This window comes from Mytilus californianus, unplaced genomic scaffold (assembly GCF_021869535.1).
Source record: "Mytilus californianus isolate M0D057914Y unplaced genomic scaffold, xbMytCali1.0.p SCAF_2, whole genome shotgun sequence".
Lineage (NCBI taxonomy): Eukaryota > Metazoa > Mollusca > Bivalvia > Mytilida > Mytilidae > Mytilus > Mytilus californianus.
The window spans coordinates 10,257,424-10,276,595 of NW_026262668.1; the positions used below are offsets into that span (position 1 = coordinate 10,257,424).

A 19,172-nucleotide genomic window follows, 5' to 3' on the forward strand; every position below is an offset into this window, starting at 1 on the left:
GGTCTATTGTGGATAATTGTCTCATTGACATTCATACCATATATCCTATATTATTTTATGTGCACTAAAAATCAGTACAGGAACAAAACTCTCAAATAACGGTCCAGAAGATAGCAAAAATACAAGTAAAAACAAAACATTTAGTTGCTTAGTAGATCTAGATAGCCCAAACTAATCATGCTATCTCGAGAATCCAAAATGGCGTCGGAATGGTTATTACTCATGACGTCTTTTTGATAGGCTAGCTAGGTAGCATATTGTTCAACACAGATACATATCTAAGACATAGCGGCTATATTAGTTGCTACGATATTGAACGCAGTCCAGGTGTCAGCACTTATCTACATTGCGCGTTGTTAGTAAAAGGTACTGCAATTCGAACAGCCGAAGTAACCAGAATGTATTCAGATCACAAACAGAGAAGACCCAGTGAACTTTTAAAAGAGAGATAAAGAGCATGAAATAGTAGAAGTCATCCATATCCATTAATCAAATATGACAGATCTTTTTTATGGTGAAGTACAGTATATAAATCCACATTGTCTTGTTAATAAGGAAACTTTCCTTTTTACTGCTTAAAAACAGTATCGGCAGCCCACTGATCTCATAGAATATTTTTTTCAAACAAACAAAGTAAATATGATCCTATTTTTATTGTTGAAAATTTAAAAACTTGTGAAGCTATGACAAACCTTGAATAATGATCTTGGAATATCATTTCAGGCCATACCAAGCCTAGCCAACTATTTTCACGTGCTTATGTATACATTTTTTTAGTTTCAGATATGATATTATGAACGATAAATGCCTAGCAAGTGCGGAACCAATTTTGTCTAATTAATGAATATTGAACAACGAGGAAATGTTCGTTCGTCAGTTTATCCGTTAAGCCGTCCTTATGTCCAAATTTTGGGAAAAGTTACTGAATTATTCTTCCAACCGTCCAGTTATAACTACACTTTGAGCATACCCAGATTCTTATTAAAATCATTTAAAATTTGATGCAGTATTGACATAGAACAAGGGTTCTTTTTTTTTAAATAAACCGTCCAAAGTCTATTTTGCTTGTGCGTAAATTTATAGTTGCCTGGAAAAAGGGTAATCGATACATCGCATATTTTACGACGCACGAGTTTTATCCCAAAATCAGCTACATGCGTTCAATTACGCACACCTTAAATTAAAGTATAATATTTATTTTTAGAATTATGTCAATATACATTAATTTTGATATTATACTTTTTCATTTACATGTAATATTTTTCAGTGTAATGTATTTTCAAACTATAAAAAATGTTCATATCTAACTAGTATATTCTACATAGCAACACTCCAACTGTTAGTACAGTTTCTTAACGTGTAAGTCAATTGGTTCAGACGTCTTTGATATGTTTCCAGTTGTGTCTAAAAATAGAAAAAAAGTCTTATTTTATGACAATATGACTATCTAAGTTCCATAAAAAGATACTTGCAGATGGAGGAATATGTCATACGACTTTCAAATTTTTGAAATAAGTTGGAATGTAGATGATGAAGTTGAATTTATTTTAATAGTTCTTCCTGTAGAAAAAAATGATTGCATTACTAGTGGATTTTCAAGAATGCATTGCCTGCAATATCTGAAAAACTTCTCTTATCTTGATATTACAATTTCATACCAAGCTCAAATACAGTCTGCTTTATGTTAAACAATTACATGCTGAAATACCTACTTTGTCGATTATTGTTTATTAAGAATACTTACTTCCAGCAACGTTTACATCTAAAAATCAAATCGAAATGAATTAATTTGGTCATAACTATAAATCCATTTTGATTTTTTTGAAATACTACGAAATTTCTACGCCAGGAATAGATTACCTTAGCTGTATTTAGCAAAACCTTACGGAATGTCGGATCCTCAATGCTCTTCAACTTCGTACTTTATTTGGCCTTTTTTAACTTTTTTGATTCAAGCGTTACTAATGAGTCTTTTGTAGACTTTTGGCATACAAAATTTTAATCTTGGTATCTATGATGAGTTTATTTGTACCCTACCAATTTACCAAGTTGAACACGTAGTAAACGATCAAATTAATCGGAACGTATATTACCCATGTATTTCCCTTCCACAGCACCTGAGTTTACGAAGATGGATTGTTTTGTTTACTCTGTCGCTTTCTGTGCAATATTGGCTGTCTTTTCGTCCTTTTTCTTCAGGTGATTGTGTTAATTGTATTTCTCCGACTTCTGATTTTTGGAATTTTCTTGTTTATTTTACTTGTTATTGTTCACCAAAGTCGATTTCATAACAAAAACAACCTGTTATTTACCTGATAAAACTTTGTCGTGATAACAAACCAAAATAGTTTTTTTTTTAAATGATTTTCATTTATAGTCTAGTTGTTTTTCTGGCTGGAAATCTTCACAGTTATCTAAGTTTTTCGACATGTTTATATATTTCAGCTACCATAGGGTAACCTTTTCAAATGTTTATTGTTTGAAATCTATTTTTCAATTTAAATATGGATTGTGTTCTTAAATTGCAGTATGAGTTACTTATGTATAATTTTCTGTTATGCCATTTCTTTTTACATTCTAAATTTACTTATCTATTCCTTCTTGATACTTACATCCTGAAAAATGTAACAGTCATTAGAATAATTTATTTATCAAGACACATTATAGTTTAATACAACTATATATTGCAACCTAAAAATCGTTATATAATATAATTTGTTTAAAGGCATTATTTAGAAAATATGTTCAATTGCCACTGTACATAATATTCACCAAAAGCCTTTTCTGTTTTTGTTAAATTGCTAAATCTAAAAGTCTGTTTTGATTGATTTATTTTTTATATGCCGTTCTGTCTGTAAGACTAATAGGCTTTACTACGAAATGTTTGTTTAGAATGACCGTTTGGTCGATTAATGAGCTGTCGAAATGGATCGAAGACCCTTTGAACAATATGTTTTACGCCGCATCAGCACAAAAAGGCTATATCTCGGCGATTGTCTGAAAGGAAACCATGTACTTAAATATTCGTAAAGGCTTCAGCTGAGCCCTTTGTCTCGTCTACGATTGCTGCTGTCCGGGTGAAAGTTTAATGATAAATGCTAAACAACATCTATCAAAACAACAGAGAAAAATGAATAAGAAAAAAAATGTGCTTTAGATGTTAAAAATAGGCGGAAATACTAAGGGATCATTCAAAACTCATGAGTTGAAGAGAAACTGACAACACCATGGCAAAGTTACCTGAATCATAAATAATCTTCAATCCAAATCAAGTAAAATTCTATGAAGGTTTAACAAAGTTTTTGATGTCTTAATACTTTAAACACTGAGTGTATCTAAATTTCAAATGCAAAATAACCTAAGTACATTTATCAGTACGAATATGAAAAGAAATATTTTCATAATTTTGATCTGAAAACTGTCCTTAAACATGGAGAAGCTTCTGTTAAAGTTTTGAAAAATTCGATGGAGGTTTTATAACATTATTGATCTAAAAAGCTTTTATCATAGACTGAACCAAAATGTTGCATAAAAACTTCAACGACGCCCGACGACAAGGGGACGGAATGTATAATAGCTATGTCTCACCTTCCCTATCGTCCCAGACACGACAATAAAAACACACCAATAACTAGTATGACATACAGCTTAACACCATTTTTTGGATTCAAAATCATTCATGGTCAATTAATTTATTACAAATTGTACCTCACTTAATATGTTTCTTTTTTTTCTATTTCGAAGTAAATAACAAGTTCGGACATAAATATAAACATCTATTTAAAAAATCCCATCTTAATGTTCGAAAGGTTTTCTGACATATTTCTTGTGTTATATTTGTCAAGACCACAAACAAAAACTAATACCAAGCGGACGTAAGAGTCTGAATCGCTCACCTGCCAAAAATTGAAATAAATATAAAACACTTGAAAATTAGTCAAATATCGTCATTTAAGGGCAATAACTCATTAACAGAGTCATCAAATGGATTTGGTCATATTGGCATTTTTGTAGATTTTAGTTTGTATTGTTGATCAATCGCTTGTTTCAGTTTCTACCTACCTATTATAGTTTTCAAGATTATAGTAAAAAATTGAAATGTTAGTGAAAAATTGCTTTCAGGGTTTTATTTCTCAATATCTTTTTAACAAAATTGTTGAGATAGTTTTCGGGTTTTCAATGACTTTGAGTAGTTTTGTACATTATAAGATTTCGTTAACAAATGATTTTCATTGAAATTAAATTGTATACTTATCTTTCTTTAGATACTTACGGGCTGAAAAAGATAGAATGATACATGAAATACAGTTTATATAACAGTTCGTCTGCTACAATATATATAAGATTGCCAGGTCAAATCAACAATCAACATACATGTCTATTCTAAGCATACAATAGTCTAAGTCAAAGAAAAAGTTACACATACATCACAATGATCAAAAGAAAAAGCGGAACCAACAAAAGAAAACTACATAGTAAACAACAGATTGAAGAACACGAACTGCGAATGCATATATTTCCAATATGAAACCTATGGACTTTTTAATAGTATGTAAACAGATCAGAAAAGGCTAATCTATTTTAAATCGTCGTAGATTTTTGGTTGTCCTGTATAGGTCCTGTTCGGTAGTGGTGTTCCCTAACATACTGATCCCTAACACCATAATTGAAGAATAATAGCTATTTCAGTCAAAAGTGTGGTTCACACTGAAAACGATGACATTCAAAGTATAAAATTTCATTTAATTTTAGATTCAAAATGAACTATTCTAGAATTCATGTTTAAACTAATCCGATGAGACGATATAACACGTGCTAGCAATGTGTTTTATTCTAATATATATCCATGACAATGCATTGCTTATGTTTCAGCGACTGGCACCAATGAATGAATGGTATTAAGAGTATGTTAAGTTGTCTTTTAAAAAGATTACAGATATTATCTAAAATTCAAATGCAAAGTCAAGTTATGGAGGAATATTAATGGTCTTTTGATAACCGTAATACGAAACAACGGTTATATCTTTTCAAGCAAGTTGAACCGAATATACTGTGTGTAAGCATATCTATTATTTGTTTGATTTTATTACATTGAAATAGTTTTGTAAAATTTTGGAACACAAAAATAACAGATACAAAAAGTAATAAATTGGATACTTATTTCAAACTAAAAACATGTTTTTTTTAAGAAATTTGTCTATCTTTAAATAATTTTTGATTGAGAAGTGCCATATGTAAACTCATAATCAGTGCCCATGATCTCAAAATAAAAAGAGACAGTAATAAAACGGTACATATAGAAAGAGATAGGTATAAAACGATACATATAGAAAGAGATCAGAGGCTTTGTAAGAACAGTACCCTTAATATGGTTGAAGATGAACAACATTTTATTACTAGTTGTCCAGCATACAATGATGCTAGGCAGATATTTTTCAAGGAAATAAACAATATTTGTCATAACTTTTCAGATCTCTCAAATGAGGCAATATTTGTTTGGTTATTTATTTATGAAAATTTGTCTATTCTAAAATATTTAGGGAATAATGTTTTTACATGTCTAGATGTCAGACGAAACGTAAATTAATATAATCAAGTCATAACAGTTATTATTGTAATGATTGTATGGTTCTGGTCCTGCCAGGAATCAATTGTACATGATTATATAAGATGAAGAAATATATGTAGCTCTATAACTATATGAACATTTAATATATCATTTCAATGTAAAAATTACAATTTGTATTTTGTTGTTGTTGCTATATGTCTTGGTGAATTGTTTTGCGTATAAATAACATGCTGCCCATCAAGGGCCCTTAACTGAACTCTAACTATTCTTATTCTTCTTATTCTTATTCTATACAAAATATACTTATCTGCTATTTGCTTTGTACTTACAGACTGAAAAAAAAAATACAACAAAAAATGGTACTATTTACTATACGCTATAAATGTATTCAATTTATCAATTACGTTGTTGTACTAACAGCAGGGTTGTAACCTATCCAGTCAAGGTTGACATGAGACGATCATGGTTGTCCTATATATGTCCTTTTTGTGCATATAATCGATTACAAGTGGTAGGTTTACCTAGTTTTAAAACCAGTTTAGCCCACCATTTTCTTTGGAGAATACCTGTACCAATTCAAGAACATGACAGTTGTTTGCCAGTCGTTCCGTTGGTTGATATAGTTGAACGTTTGATTTTGTCAGTTTCTATGGACTCCCTGTTTTTGAATTTTTCTTGGGGTTCGGTATTTTTTTTCTTATATTATTATGTATTTGGTTCACAGCTTTTGTTCTCGGTTGATCTTGATGAAGTTTATAACAGAAACATAGAAAAAAGTGGCGGAAGATACAAAGGGGACATTCAAAACCCATAAGTCGAAGAGAAACTGACAACGCCATGGCAAAAAAAAAACAACAAAAAAACGACGAAAAGACAAACAAGTCCACAAAACATTATATAGAAATATAAAGATTGAGCGACACGAATCCCACCAAAACCTAAGATGATCTTAGGTGCTCCGGAAGGGTACATATTCTGCTCCACTAGTGGCATGATACGTTATTATTGCTACTATGAATCGACAGCTGCAGGTGAATTGTCTTATTCTGTTCGTACCACCCGTCAAATATACGATGCATTTGCATTTGCATGGTGTTAATGATACATTGTTATTATAATTTTTAATATTAAATTAATCATATGTATTAGATCTAAGGTTGTAACTCCCTCAGACAAAGTTTATTATAGGCGATGTTTGCATGTTATGTTTGTGTTCTATTAGATTTAATAGTGTTGAATGCATCTGTCTGCGATGGTGATATTTTCAACCGGTTACATCTCTATTTTACTAATATACCCAATAGGAACAATCTATCTGCTCATGAATTTACACAACATAAAAAGTATTAGATTTTGATCTGAATTCTGCATATTTTGATTATGAGTTGGTAGATCATTGTAAAGTGTAGGTTTGTCTCGTTTGTGTCATTTTCGATATCACTCACTCAGACAAGGCTAGATCATTTCAATTATAATATGATTTGCATCGAGCAATTGTATTTGTATATTGTATTTGTTAAGAATCTACGTATGAATAAAATGAGGCGGAGTGTACATTTATGAAACAGCAAACCAATCATAAAATTAACCAACAAACACATCTAGAGGGCAACAGTCTTTAACAATAGCTAGGTATCTATACAATACTCATCTTTATCTTGCTTGATACTTACTCACTGAAAAAAAATTGTTAATTACGAACTGATATTTAGAAATTTTAAAAATTTCTTAATAACACAAAAATGACAAGAATAAGTTGTCATGTTAGGAGGTAATTAAGAAAGTTGTGAAACATGATTTTTTTTTTAGTATTAGATTACTAAGTATAAGTACAAGTACGCTGTACAGTAACTATGTCTATAGTAGCGCTCGTTTCTTTGGTGCAAGTGGTTGATGGATAGTCGTCTCATTCGCAATACATATCTCGATTATTTTTTTATTTTCATGTTCATGTTCATTCTTTTTAATAACGAAGATATATACTTTTTGCATTATTTGCTATTTACAAATATTGATTTTCTTGATACTAGATTTTATATTTTCCTCAAGCCTCGAAATGGAGGTGTTGAATCCGATGCAAATGGTGAGTAGTTAATGAAGGCGACAATAGTTTCCGATGTTCAAATTTCGAAAATCGATAAGAAATAAGCAAATCAAGGTAACAAACAAAAACTGAGGGAACCCCTTGAACTCCAAAAGAGATCGAGACCAGGTGCGTCTTAAGTTTGTGTTTCTAATATTATGATTATTTCGTTCTAAACGCGTTTTATATCGAAATTACAGAGATCTAAATGTATCATAAAACCAGATATTAACACCACAATAGAATGCGAAGAGGTGTTTAGACCTTCCCCAAATGTTATGAATATCAGCGATACAATATGTTGAAGCACATGTTTATTATACGCATGATAGAGCTTCTTCGTTTCACGCGAGATACATTTTTCAATTGACGATCATGATCTCATCTGATTGTCATCCTAATCCATGCCCAGGATCCCTAAATATTCATGTGGATTATGCAGTAAAACAGTATGCTGGTCAACAACAGTGCGATCAGTAGCTTGTACTGAATGCAAAATTTTACTTCACTAGACTGTTTTGGTATGAAAACAGCAGTGTACGAGTCATAAGAAGCTATATGATTTAGTTGATGTTGTTGCGGTATACCAAACTTCAAATCAAGATTTTTCAATGAATTTGAGTAAATGAAAGGCAGCGCTTCTACGTCCAAATTGATTTCTAGAGTGGAACATTCACTTGACACAGGTACATCTGACATATATTTTGGCAACCCAGTCCACACCTATGATAGGAAAAAATGTACAGAACGGGACAAACAACTCCATACAAAAGAAGAGCAGAAAATTGATTAACTTTCAAAGCATTAGGAAAAACAAACATCATCTAAAACTACCAAGCCTATTTTTGTCTGCAGCCTTATTATACCAACAGATAATAATGTTGAATACACCCTATTCAACACTATGTAGGACATTGACAAAAGTCATCGGGTCACATTATCTGGATAGGTAGTGACATCAATCTTCCGAATATCAACTGGAAAAGCAACACCATCAAAAGTCATCGATATTTAACACCAATAGCCAATCATTCGTCGACACGTTCTGAGACATAAGTTGTGAACAGATCATCAATGTTCCAACTCGTCATAATAACACGTTAGATATCTTCTCTACAAACCGCCCCTCATTAGAAGGTGAATGATTATTACTAGCTGGTCTCAGTGCTCACGATGTAGTCCTTATAGATAGTAGCTAAATCCCATAAAGGAGAAGGCATCTACAGGGCCATATCATATGATCCAGGGCTAAGATTGAATCCATGAACGAAGACCTTGAGCTGAATACAACACCAATAATTACAAGTAACACGCTATGGAATGAGTTAAAATCAGCATGAACTATATCATCAAAATATACTATAACCAGATATAGCCAACCATAGTGCAATCGTAACACCAAGGCAAACAGCAAGACAAAAAAGAGGAACCATTACAAGGCAAAACTTAACAACATGAAATCAGATTGAGAATGGTACCATAAATTGTAGACAGAAAGCAGTGCAGCTTGAAAAAAGTCCATTTAAACAACGTGATCTCCGAGGATAAAACAAACAAGAAAGGATAATGTATGATAAGAGCCATTATTTGATCACTGGAATTGACTAAAATTGTTATATAACGCATAGTTGTTGGTCTAAATAAATATGAGCAAGAGATATAACCAAAAAGATATTTTCACACATTGACATCTGTGTAAAATACCTTTGTAGCAAACCATCGTTTTGGTAAAGCTCTTACTTATAACTAAATAGTAATGACAAGGTTTCAAAATTAGCCTTCCTTGGTAGTTCCTATATTTTGCACTAAAATAAAACATGTTTGAAACCCTTAATGTCAATATGACAAAATTTTAAAATCGAATTCCTGATGTCCGACACACTAATGTCTTATGATTATTGTAAGGATGTTATGTTGTAGATTTATAAATAGTTTTTTTTATTTTCATATTCAAGAGACCAAAAGGGGTCTTATCATACCTTCTTCTTTGTCTTTTGAATCAAAAGCAGGAAACCAGAAAATTCTGGCATCGCCCACTACGTGATGACAACACACTACATCCTTCGTCAGAAAAAGCTGAAACACTTACTAGTAACCACTTATTTTCATTGTTCTTGAACACAGAGAATTTAAACTACATGTCTAACAAGGGGAACTCACGATACGAATTGGCACTGATTATTAAAATATTACAAAATGTTGTACTCAATTGCTTCAAAGCTTGAATGCCAACAAGATAAGTGGACAAGGTCACATTTCTACAAATTTATGAAGACTATGGCGTCGGGATTTACACTAATCTTAACTATGATCACACATGCCTCAATCGACCAAGGCACAGTACAAGATGACAACTGAGAGTAACCCCGAGAAGAAAGGAAAAAGACAAAAGCATCCAGTATCCCTTACCTCTGTCTGCTGTAAGGTTTTAAGGTCGTGAAGTGATTGAATATATAGTATATACTTTAGTCTAGTATTATATATACAAGTAATCACACACAGATTATCGGTCATATGGAGGCCAATAATATTTTGACTGATGAACAACATGGATTCAAAAGAGACGATGTTGTAAAAACAAACTCTTCAAAACAATCAACGACCTCATCAAGGAGTAAACTCAAAGGCAAAGAAAGATGCTATCCTATTATAATTCAGCAAAGTAGCGAAGTTCCTCTTGAACGAGTAGCCACTTAATTACACTATTTTGGAGTTACAGACACACTCTATCTTTGATTAAAATCTTTAACCACCCAGTTTCTTGGGGAAATGCATGTACCAAGTAAGGAGTATATCAGTTGTTTTTCACTTGTTCCGTTGGTCGATAGCGTTTGATTTTGTCAGTTTTTATGAACTTCCTCTTTTTGAATTTGCCTTGGAGTTCGGTAATTTTGTTAAACTTTTTTACTCTCAGACAGACAAGTAGTCGTCGACGGCGTATTACCCAAAACAGTCCGAGTAACATTAGAAGTACCTCAGGGAACAGTATTAGGTCCATTACTGATTCTAGTTTATATTAACGATCTGCCATCTGTAGTCCATTCCAGAGTTCGTTTGTTTGCAGATGATTGCGTGTTGTATAAAACTATCAACACTAAAAATGTCACTAACACCCTTCATCAGGACCTAGACAAACTTCATATTAAACTGAATGATGGGCTTCAATACCAATAAATGGGAAGAGATCCGCAGAAACAACACGCGGAATATCATCGAAACCGATTACTAGTATTCGATCTACGGTCATACATTGCAAGTGACATACAAGGTTGAATACCCATAGACAGCAATATCAAATGGGTTCCATAAAATTATGTCACCAGGAAGGCAAATACCACCCTATCATTCTTGAGGATAAACATCAATAGCTGTCCAACGGAAACAAAACCATGGTGCGCCTACAGGTGAAATATGCATATTCTGTCTGGTAAAAACCCCACTTTTTAGTGACTTATAATCTACACCATTACCGTAACAACCAGAACCAATTACAATTTACTTCAAGAGATATTTGTATTCTAACTTTAGAATAGGCTACAGAGCGTGTCTAAAGACCTTTGACTGATTTGACGTATTTGTTCTATAGGCGATCTTAAAAATGATATCAGTGAATTCACGTTGGAATTGAATTTAACTTTAATAAGCTATATCCTCAATTTATTCAACATGTGTTATATTTTGATATTGTTCCTCGGTTTGTGCCTTGATTTATTATTGGTTCTGAACGATCAGAGTAAATGGAATGTTGTCTCAGCTCAGTTTTGATCAAGGATTATAGGTATTATAATATGAACTGGTGCTTTCATATATAAATATACTCACTGTGATGGAGAAATCATTTCATGTCTGAAATTAAAAAGTAAACATCAAACTTTGTTTTCTGGTTCTTTGATAGCAAACGAAATATTCAGATAGACTTTTAGTCTGTGAGAACATGATTTATTTATTATAGTTTTATCGGTTTTGAACTAGCTTTCAGTAACTGTGAGTACTCTAAAATCGGTGTTTTATGTGCTTCTAACAGTTCTACTGAGTTTAGCCATTTCTAACTGTTTTTCCCGTTTGTTTTATGTTGTTCTTATGTTTTGCTGTAATACCTTTGTCCCAGGTTAGAGGAGGGTTAGGCGATCGCAAATATTTGTCTCGATTTATTATGTATTTTACGTTTTATTGGTTTTTATCTGATAATAAGCTTTCTTTAAAAAATACTTACCCGCATCTGCATTGATATAAATGTCCATGTGTGGTATCTTTTGTCAGGATGTGCCTGCAAGGTTAGAAATGAAAATGATTATTCATAAATATTACATTATAAATTCAGACCATCAGGAAAATCGCCAGTTGTTTTATTCAAAAGTATCTGTCCGTCCAAGACATTTTAACCTGAACTGTTAGTGAATGTGATATACACATTGTTAACTAGATGTCTGCTTTAGGGGTCTACCAAGTATTGTGCTGTTTGAATCAATGTGAAGAGAACAAACAGACTTTAACAGTCCAACGTATTGGTTTCAGTTGTGAACAACTATTCCAGACCAGGAAATGCATGCTACTTGAACGGACAGTCCTTTTTATTTTATTTTTTTTATTCTTTTTTAGAGGTATACGGCTCTTATCGGCTAAAACCATCTTAACTACAGAAACAGTCTACTATACCAGTCCATGTACTGTTATGTAGATGCATGTCAATGTCTTTTTAATTTTTACTTGTTTTTAACACATAATCTCATTAAATTATGTCTGTTACTACTTGTACTTGTAGATCATAAACTGTTACCCTGCAGCGATAAGTGAGTTAAAGAGTTTAACGTATTTCACGTAAATCAACGTTTTATTTCGTGTGTGAGAATATTTAGTGCTTCGAACGAGTGTTATTTTCATCGATCTATTTGTTTTCATTTTGCCTTAAAACAATAATATATACTTATTGCATATTCATTTGGATACATTTAATAATTAAAATCATCTCTGTCACATGGTAGCGTGCTTGTCTTGAGTTTGAGAGGTTGTAGATGAATTTCCGTTAGTGTCAACCGAAGACACGAAAATCAGTATTCGTTGCTTTTTCGCTAAGGAAGAAACAACAAAGATATATTCACAGCTAGGAATCAAAATGTCTTTGATATATCCAGGTATGCTGTCGTGGCATCCTGTGGACTGTTCTCTTAAGGGCTTGTACATAAAAAAAAGCTAGTATGTCGGTGTTGTAAAAGAGCCTAAAGTCTTATGACATTAACATAGTTATCGTCGAGAATTTGCATGCAGATTTTTCGCACACCCGTTTACAAGCATATGTAATGGTTAACTATATATGGACGGACATAGTAGCGTAGAAACAAAATATAAACCCATTACGATATCGATAGTATCTTAACTTACATTCTAGATCCACCTTCAATATAAGTAACATGCGTCTCACTGAAAGTAAAAGTATACATGAACGTATAGTATCATTGACAAAAATTTTAAATAAATTCAAAGCATCGTTTGTGCTGTGAGCCAGATATATAGCTAGACGAACTTTTTTTCCTGTTCAGAGAGAGAGAGAGTATAAAAACATATGAGTGTGATAAATACAGTTGCAGAGATATATGTTTTACAACTTCTGTTTTCAACATATTTCTAATTTAATGAATTTGATATGGTTGGACAAAGGAATCTTCAAAGGAGGTGTCGTACATTTTTTATTGAAGTTTTTTTTAATAATTTCTAGAAAGAGGTATTGAAAATGCACTTTTTCAACAACACAATATAACGTTACTAATTTTTATTCGAATGTTCATTCTTTTGCTTGTTTTCTTCATTGGAAAAATGCATTCCTGTATCAAAAATATACATGTATTAATACCTTAAAAAAGGCAAGGTTAATCTTAAGATGAGTTTTGGTTTTTCTTTTTGTGTCCTTTAAGGTCATATAGCTATTCACGATTTTAAATGTTTTACTTTGACCGTTGTGATGAAGGTATATTCTGAAGGCACGAAAATTTAAAAAGTGTTTATTTCATTGAACTGTTAAATAGACCATGCTTGCATTTTCTTATACATGTCTTTACTTTATTCTTTTCTTTGACAAAAAAGGTATTTTATTAATCCTTAATCTTTCATCTTGGAACATAAATTACATAATAGATTTATGTAGTATAGATCAAAAGTAATTATAGGCATTTAATGATATCTACCATTTCTATATATCGACTATCTAACATACTATTTATTCCGGTCAAAAATTGTGTATTAAGTTGAGCATTGAGTTGTGTGATAAAGGGTCTGTTCAATTATGTAATACCGGAGATATAGATATTAGCTGTGGTCAATTAATATTGGCATTAAAAAGTTAAGAGATATTATCACACACTCCCCTGGCAGGTAAATTATGAAATGTACTTCGAATGCAACAATCTAATAACGTTTAATGTTTAAGCACCACTACCATGCACTGGACCGATACTTCCACCCGCAGAGTGTTCGAGTGTTAGTACCCTAACATATCGTTACTCCCCTGGTAGATAAAATCAAGGAATGTACTTCGAATGCAACAATAGAAATAAATATCAACATTAATGTTCTACTACCATGCACTGGGCCGATACCTCCACCGGAAGAGTGTTAAAGCATTGGTGCCCTAAGATATCATCGCTCCCCTGGTATGTAAATCATGAAATGTATACTTCGAACGCAACAATAGAAATAAAGTGTAACGTTTATGTGTTACAGTAAATGTGTATAATTAGGGATTATGTATAATCCCTGAAATTGATAGGGAAAATGTATAATTACTGGCAACTTTATATTTAAAATTATATATAATCACTAAAATTTTCAGGAACTATGCATAATCACTAGCAAAAATGTCAGGGATTATTCATAATAACTGGAATGATGAGACAACGTATTTTATTTTAAAAAAAAATGATATTTAAACATCTTTAAAAAAATGAATATTAAAATGTTTAGCACAATACTTAAATACAAATCATTTATTTTCACACACTACGTTGTAAATTTGGATGACATCTAATAAATTGCACATTTACTTATCAAACATTGTCATGCTCCTTTTTTTTGTTTTTTTTTTGGTTTTTTTTGCAACAAAATCCACCTAAAAAAAAACCTTGTCCTTCACATATATATTGCATCTGATTTTATCGAATGTCGAAGAGAAAAAAATGATTATAAGTAGGTACCAAAAAGGTGAATCAGCCACCTCAAATTGATTTCTTGTGTAGGACCCGAGCAAAATTCTGTTTCGTAGCCAGACAATATCCTTTTCAGTCATTTCATGAACAGTGGCCATTATATTTTTTGGATCTTACTTTCTGCGATCAACATGCAGAATCTGTATCAAATCAATACAGCAAATGTTTGTCTCCTCCAAAATTGTGTTCAATCTGTCAAGCATGTTTTCTGTTCGTTTTCTGTACGTTTAGTTGCATTTGTTTGCTAAGTTTTAATTCCTTGTTCATTTGATAAAAGAAAACAGAAAACAAATATTCAATAGCAATCAATGTCTGTTTTTACAGCAAATTACATGCACTTGCAGTGCATTTACATTCAGAATACATACGAATGTGCATTTGATATAAAAATAAGGAGATGTGGTAAGATGGCCAATTATACAAAATCTGTGAAAAATCAGGAATGTTACATAATCTCTGATTATACAAATTTACTGTAACATTTATACTATATTACAACTGGCAAGGCCCTAAGATCACACACACACACACACACACACACACACACACACCCTCACACACACACACACACACACTTTGGTAGGTTAAATCATGAAATGTACATCGAATACTACAATAGTAAAAGTTTTGCGTTAATGTATTTCTACCACTAGGCCGATACTGCCACTGGCTGAGTGTTAGCGCCCTAAAATATTATCACCCACCCCCATCCCCACCCCAGGTAGGTAAATCATGAAATGTGTACACCAAATTGTAATAAAATTTCACGTTAATATACTTCTACCACTAGGCCGATACTATCAAAGGCTGAGTGTTAGCGCCCTAAGATATCATCTGAGATATGATATGAGGTTATTTTACATTTCTATAAAATTCTATTCTTATGAATTCGACCTCATCTGGTAAATGTCGAAAATCCATAAGAAATAGGATTGCTACTTCCCAATGCAATATATGTTCATGCCACTTCTATTAAGAACCCTTATGTTAATATAACTCTATGTACATTTATCTATTTTTGACTATATCTGCATCTGATAATGATAGTTTCTCGTGAAATTAATTCCAAAACTCTTCGATACGGGTATGTTTTGTTTTGGGTTTTAACAAATTGTCGGCAATTCAAAAATGATATAACATATATATACTTGCCTAAAATCACTTTTTCCGAGGAGTTCAGTCAAATAATTATTTGTTGTTACTCCTGGTTTGTATGAACTAGTTGGACCTGCTACAAAATGTATTGTTTGAAGTTTTTCAATTTCCCCAGCTAGAATAAGAAGCTTAGAAAGTAAAGTTGACGAATCATTTTTGTTTTTCTGTAATTCATTCTGTTTTTGTTCTAAAACTGATGCCTTTTCAAGAACAGTCCTGACATCTGTAAGAATCTTTCTTACTCGTTCTTTCTCCACACTGGCTTTCTTTTTTGTAGTAACGACCATTTCGTCGACTTCCCGGTCAATTAACTTTTTCAATTTGCTGCCATGTTCTTGAATTGCTTTAACAGATACTTCTACTTCCGAATCAAATTTCTTAAGACTTTTTTCTACAACAGTAACATTACTAGCTGCAGCATCTAATATTGTACGGATTTCAGTTCTTGTTACTTTAGTTAGACTTGACACCGATTCGTCAATATCAGACAGTTTATGTCCATTATGTTTACCTGTAATGCATTTTGAACATACCGACACATAACAGTCATTACAGACAAAAATCGTGTCTTCTTTATGCTCCTTACACTTAGATGTTGTTGTTTTGATACCCTGTACAACGTTTACACTATCTTTAAATGTGTGATCTTTGGAAATCTTTTGTCTGTTGTGCATAGCTTTGCAGTTATCACAGAAAAATTGTTCACATGTGGTGCAGTATTTTGTTCCAGCGGAACTCACACAAATTTCACACGTCTTTAGAGCTGTCTGCGCCATTTTGAAACCTCATATACACACTTGTCAGTTAATTGTTAATTTACTTCATCAATATATTTATTCCACGACCGAATAATTTTAAATAGGTATATATATATTGATTTTTGTCGTATTTTTATTCAGGTAAAATTCTTTGGAACTCGTGTGTACTTGTCCTTTATATCGGCTTCACACAAAATTTAAATGCAATTACAGCATTTCGACTTATTTATAGCATTAATGAGACATACGTGGAAAAAAACCAAAGAAGTGTAACCATTTTAAAAGAAAAAAAACAAAATAAATTACAAATGTGTTAAATAAATCGCCATTGTCATGGCTGTTGAACATGCCTTTAAATTTTTATCATTATAGCTCCTCGAGTATTTATACATCCCCAGTGATACAGTTTTGGTCGTGAGGGTTCCTGATTGTCAGGGGTGGATCCAAGATTTTAGTTAAGGGGCACAAATTTAAATTTTTGTGGAGGTAAAATTATTGAATATTCTTCTAGAGTGGGTGGATAACCTATGGCAAATTATATGGGGGTGTCGCACGCCCGCCACGCCTACGCCTGAATCCGCCCCTGAATTTAAATCCAGAACAGCGCGTTAGAAGCGCCAAATTAATGCGATAACTTTAAGATTTATAAACACTTAATTTGATTGCAATAGCGCTATAACGCGTTTTCCATTCATATATATATTATAAACAAGGCATTAAGTTGACATTAACGGTATCAATTTTATTTGAATTAGATTGACAAATTATCATACCCAACTATATCAGTCCTATTCAGGACCGATAACTCTGTCGATAAATATTGTCGGGTATAAATGTTGTTGAAATCAGAGCAATTGTATTATATGTCTCTGTTGAAATGTATACAATAACAAATTTTTTTACACAAGTTTAACTTTATATCGATTTATTGAATGCCTGGATTTTGCTTAAAATATTGAATTAAAAAAATAAATAATAAAATCATATTCAATGAAATCTCGTTTAATTTTTTACGAAATAATACAAAATAAAGAAACATAAATATTAGTTTGATTATCTTTTAAAGCAAAAATTATTTTTTTAAAGATTTTTTTTTATAATATTCATATTTTCTTTAAGTTTATTATGATACATACTTCTTCTGGTTTGACACGGGGAAGAGAAGATATTTATTTGTACAGTTATGAAAACTTTTGTATATCACAAAATTTAAACTCTGGTAATACATGTATACACAGGATGTTTAATGTCACCTGGTTGCTTTTGGTTTGCACGTCTACCTGACAATATATTGTTATGTAACATTACATCCAAAGTCAGAGTTCACCTGTTCGTCAAGTGATGGGATTTTGAAGGTATGGAATATTTATCTATAATAATTGTTGGGATTTTTTTCTCTCTTGGGACGTAAATATTTTTTTGTTCTAAAAGGAATGTATAAATATATTTCTAAAGAAAGATAAATTATACAGAAAACAGGAAAAAAACCTTTTAAAAAAAGAAGAGAAAAAATTTTATTATAAATTTTATTGTTAACTATTTTCTGGTAACAGTATATCCTGGATATCTGTCAAAATAAAATTTTCCCGTGTCACACTTAAAATAATATTTTTTTAATCAATAAATTTTGAAATCAATCATATCGAAATATCACCAAAGAAAATAACAGAAACATCAGAGATTCTACATGAAAATTAAATTAAATCAAGGAAAGTCTTACTATACAAATCCTCGATTTGCTGCAACATTTCCATATACATCATCCGCCATTTTGAAAAATCCCGAAATATTCACTTTTTTAAATCGATTTTTGACCGAAATTGCCCAGAAATTAAACTGTTTTAAATAGTATTTTTCGCCATATATATGTTTGAATATACTTAATCGAGTTGCAAAGTTTTATTTTTATTAACGGAATTTCTTTATTTGTTATACAAGTAGACATGGGTATCGGTAATTTAGCATTGAGTCAACGGAGAAATAACGAGAAAAAGTACGTTTTACGTACTCCAGTGACCGAATTTAATCAAAAATTAAACTGTTAGGACCAACATTGTTTGATAGAAATATGTTTGAATATCAAGGATTGATTTGCAAAAGTTAGAAAACGGGTCAGGTTCATGAGAAAACTCAACTTTATTGAAGCACCTATGCATTTTATATGGGGCAATATAATACAAAATGGCGGCTAGTATACGTCACAAAAGTCACGTGATGTCTGACTTAGTTGGATATGGACACGTATCAACTCAAAAAAGACTTATCTTTTCGTTTGTATGTTAATCACTCAGCTATCCAAGAATTTCAAATGTTCACTGCTTTCATAGCTTTAATTTCGTCTAGTCCATTTCTGGTCAAACGCACGCTATATATGACTCGAAATGCAATTCATGAATTCACGAAATCCGAAA

General features: G+C 32.0%; 1 protein-coding gene and 1 long non-coding RNA gene across 2 annotated transcripts; both read right to left on the bottom strand.

Moving 5' to 3' along the window:
• Positions 1-638: 638 nt before the first annotated feature.
• LOC127727902 (uncharacterized) lies at positions 639-5,906 on the bottom strand. The gene is made up of 2 exons (XR_007993880.1): positions 1,745-5,906; positions 639-1,404 (listed from the first exon to the last, which is right to left on the bottom strand). It is a non-coding gene; the product is annotated as an uncharacterized LOC127727902 (long non-coding RNA).
• A 5,564-nt stretch (positions 5,907-11,470) lies between these two features.
• LOC127728873 (tripartite motif-containing protein 45-like) lies at positions 11,471-16,976 on the bottom strand. The gene is made up of 4 exons (XM_052236463.1): positions 16,001-16,976; positions 13,032-13,070; positions 11,866-11,919; positions 11,471-11,498 (listed from the first exon to the last, which is right to left on the bottom strand). Exons 1-4 carry the CDS (start codon positions 16,777-16,779, stop codon positions 11,471-11,473), a joined length of 900 nt encoding a protein of 299 aa, XP_052092423.1. The 5' UTR covers positions 16,780-16,976.
• Positions 16,977-19,172: the final 2,196 nt, after the last annotated feature.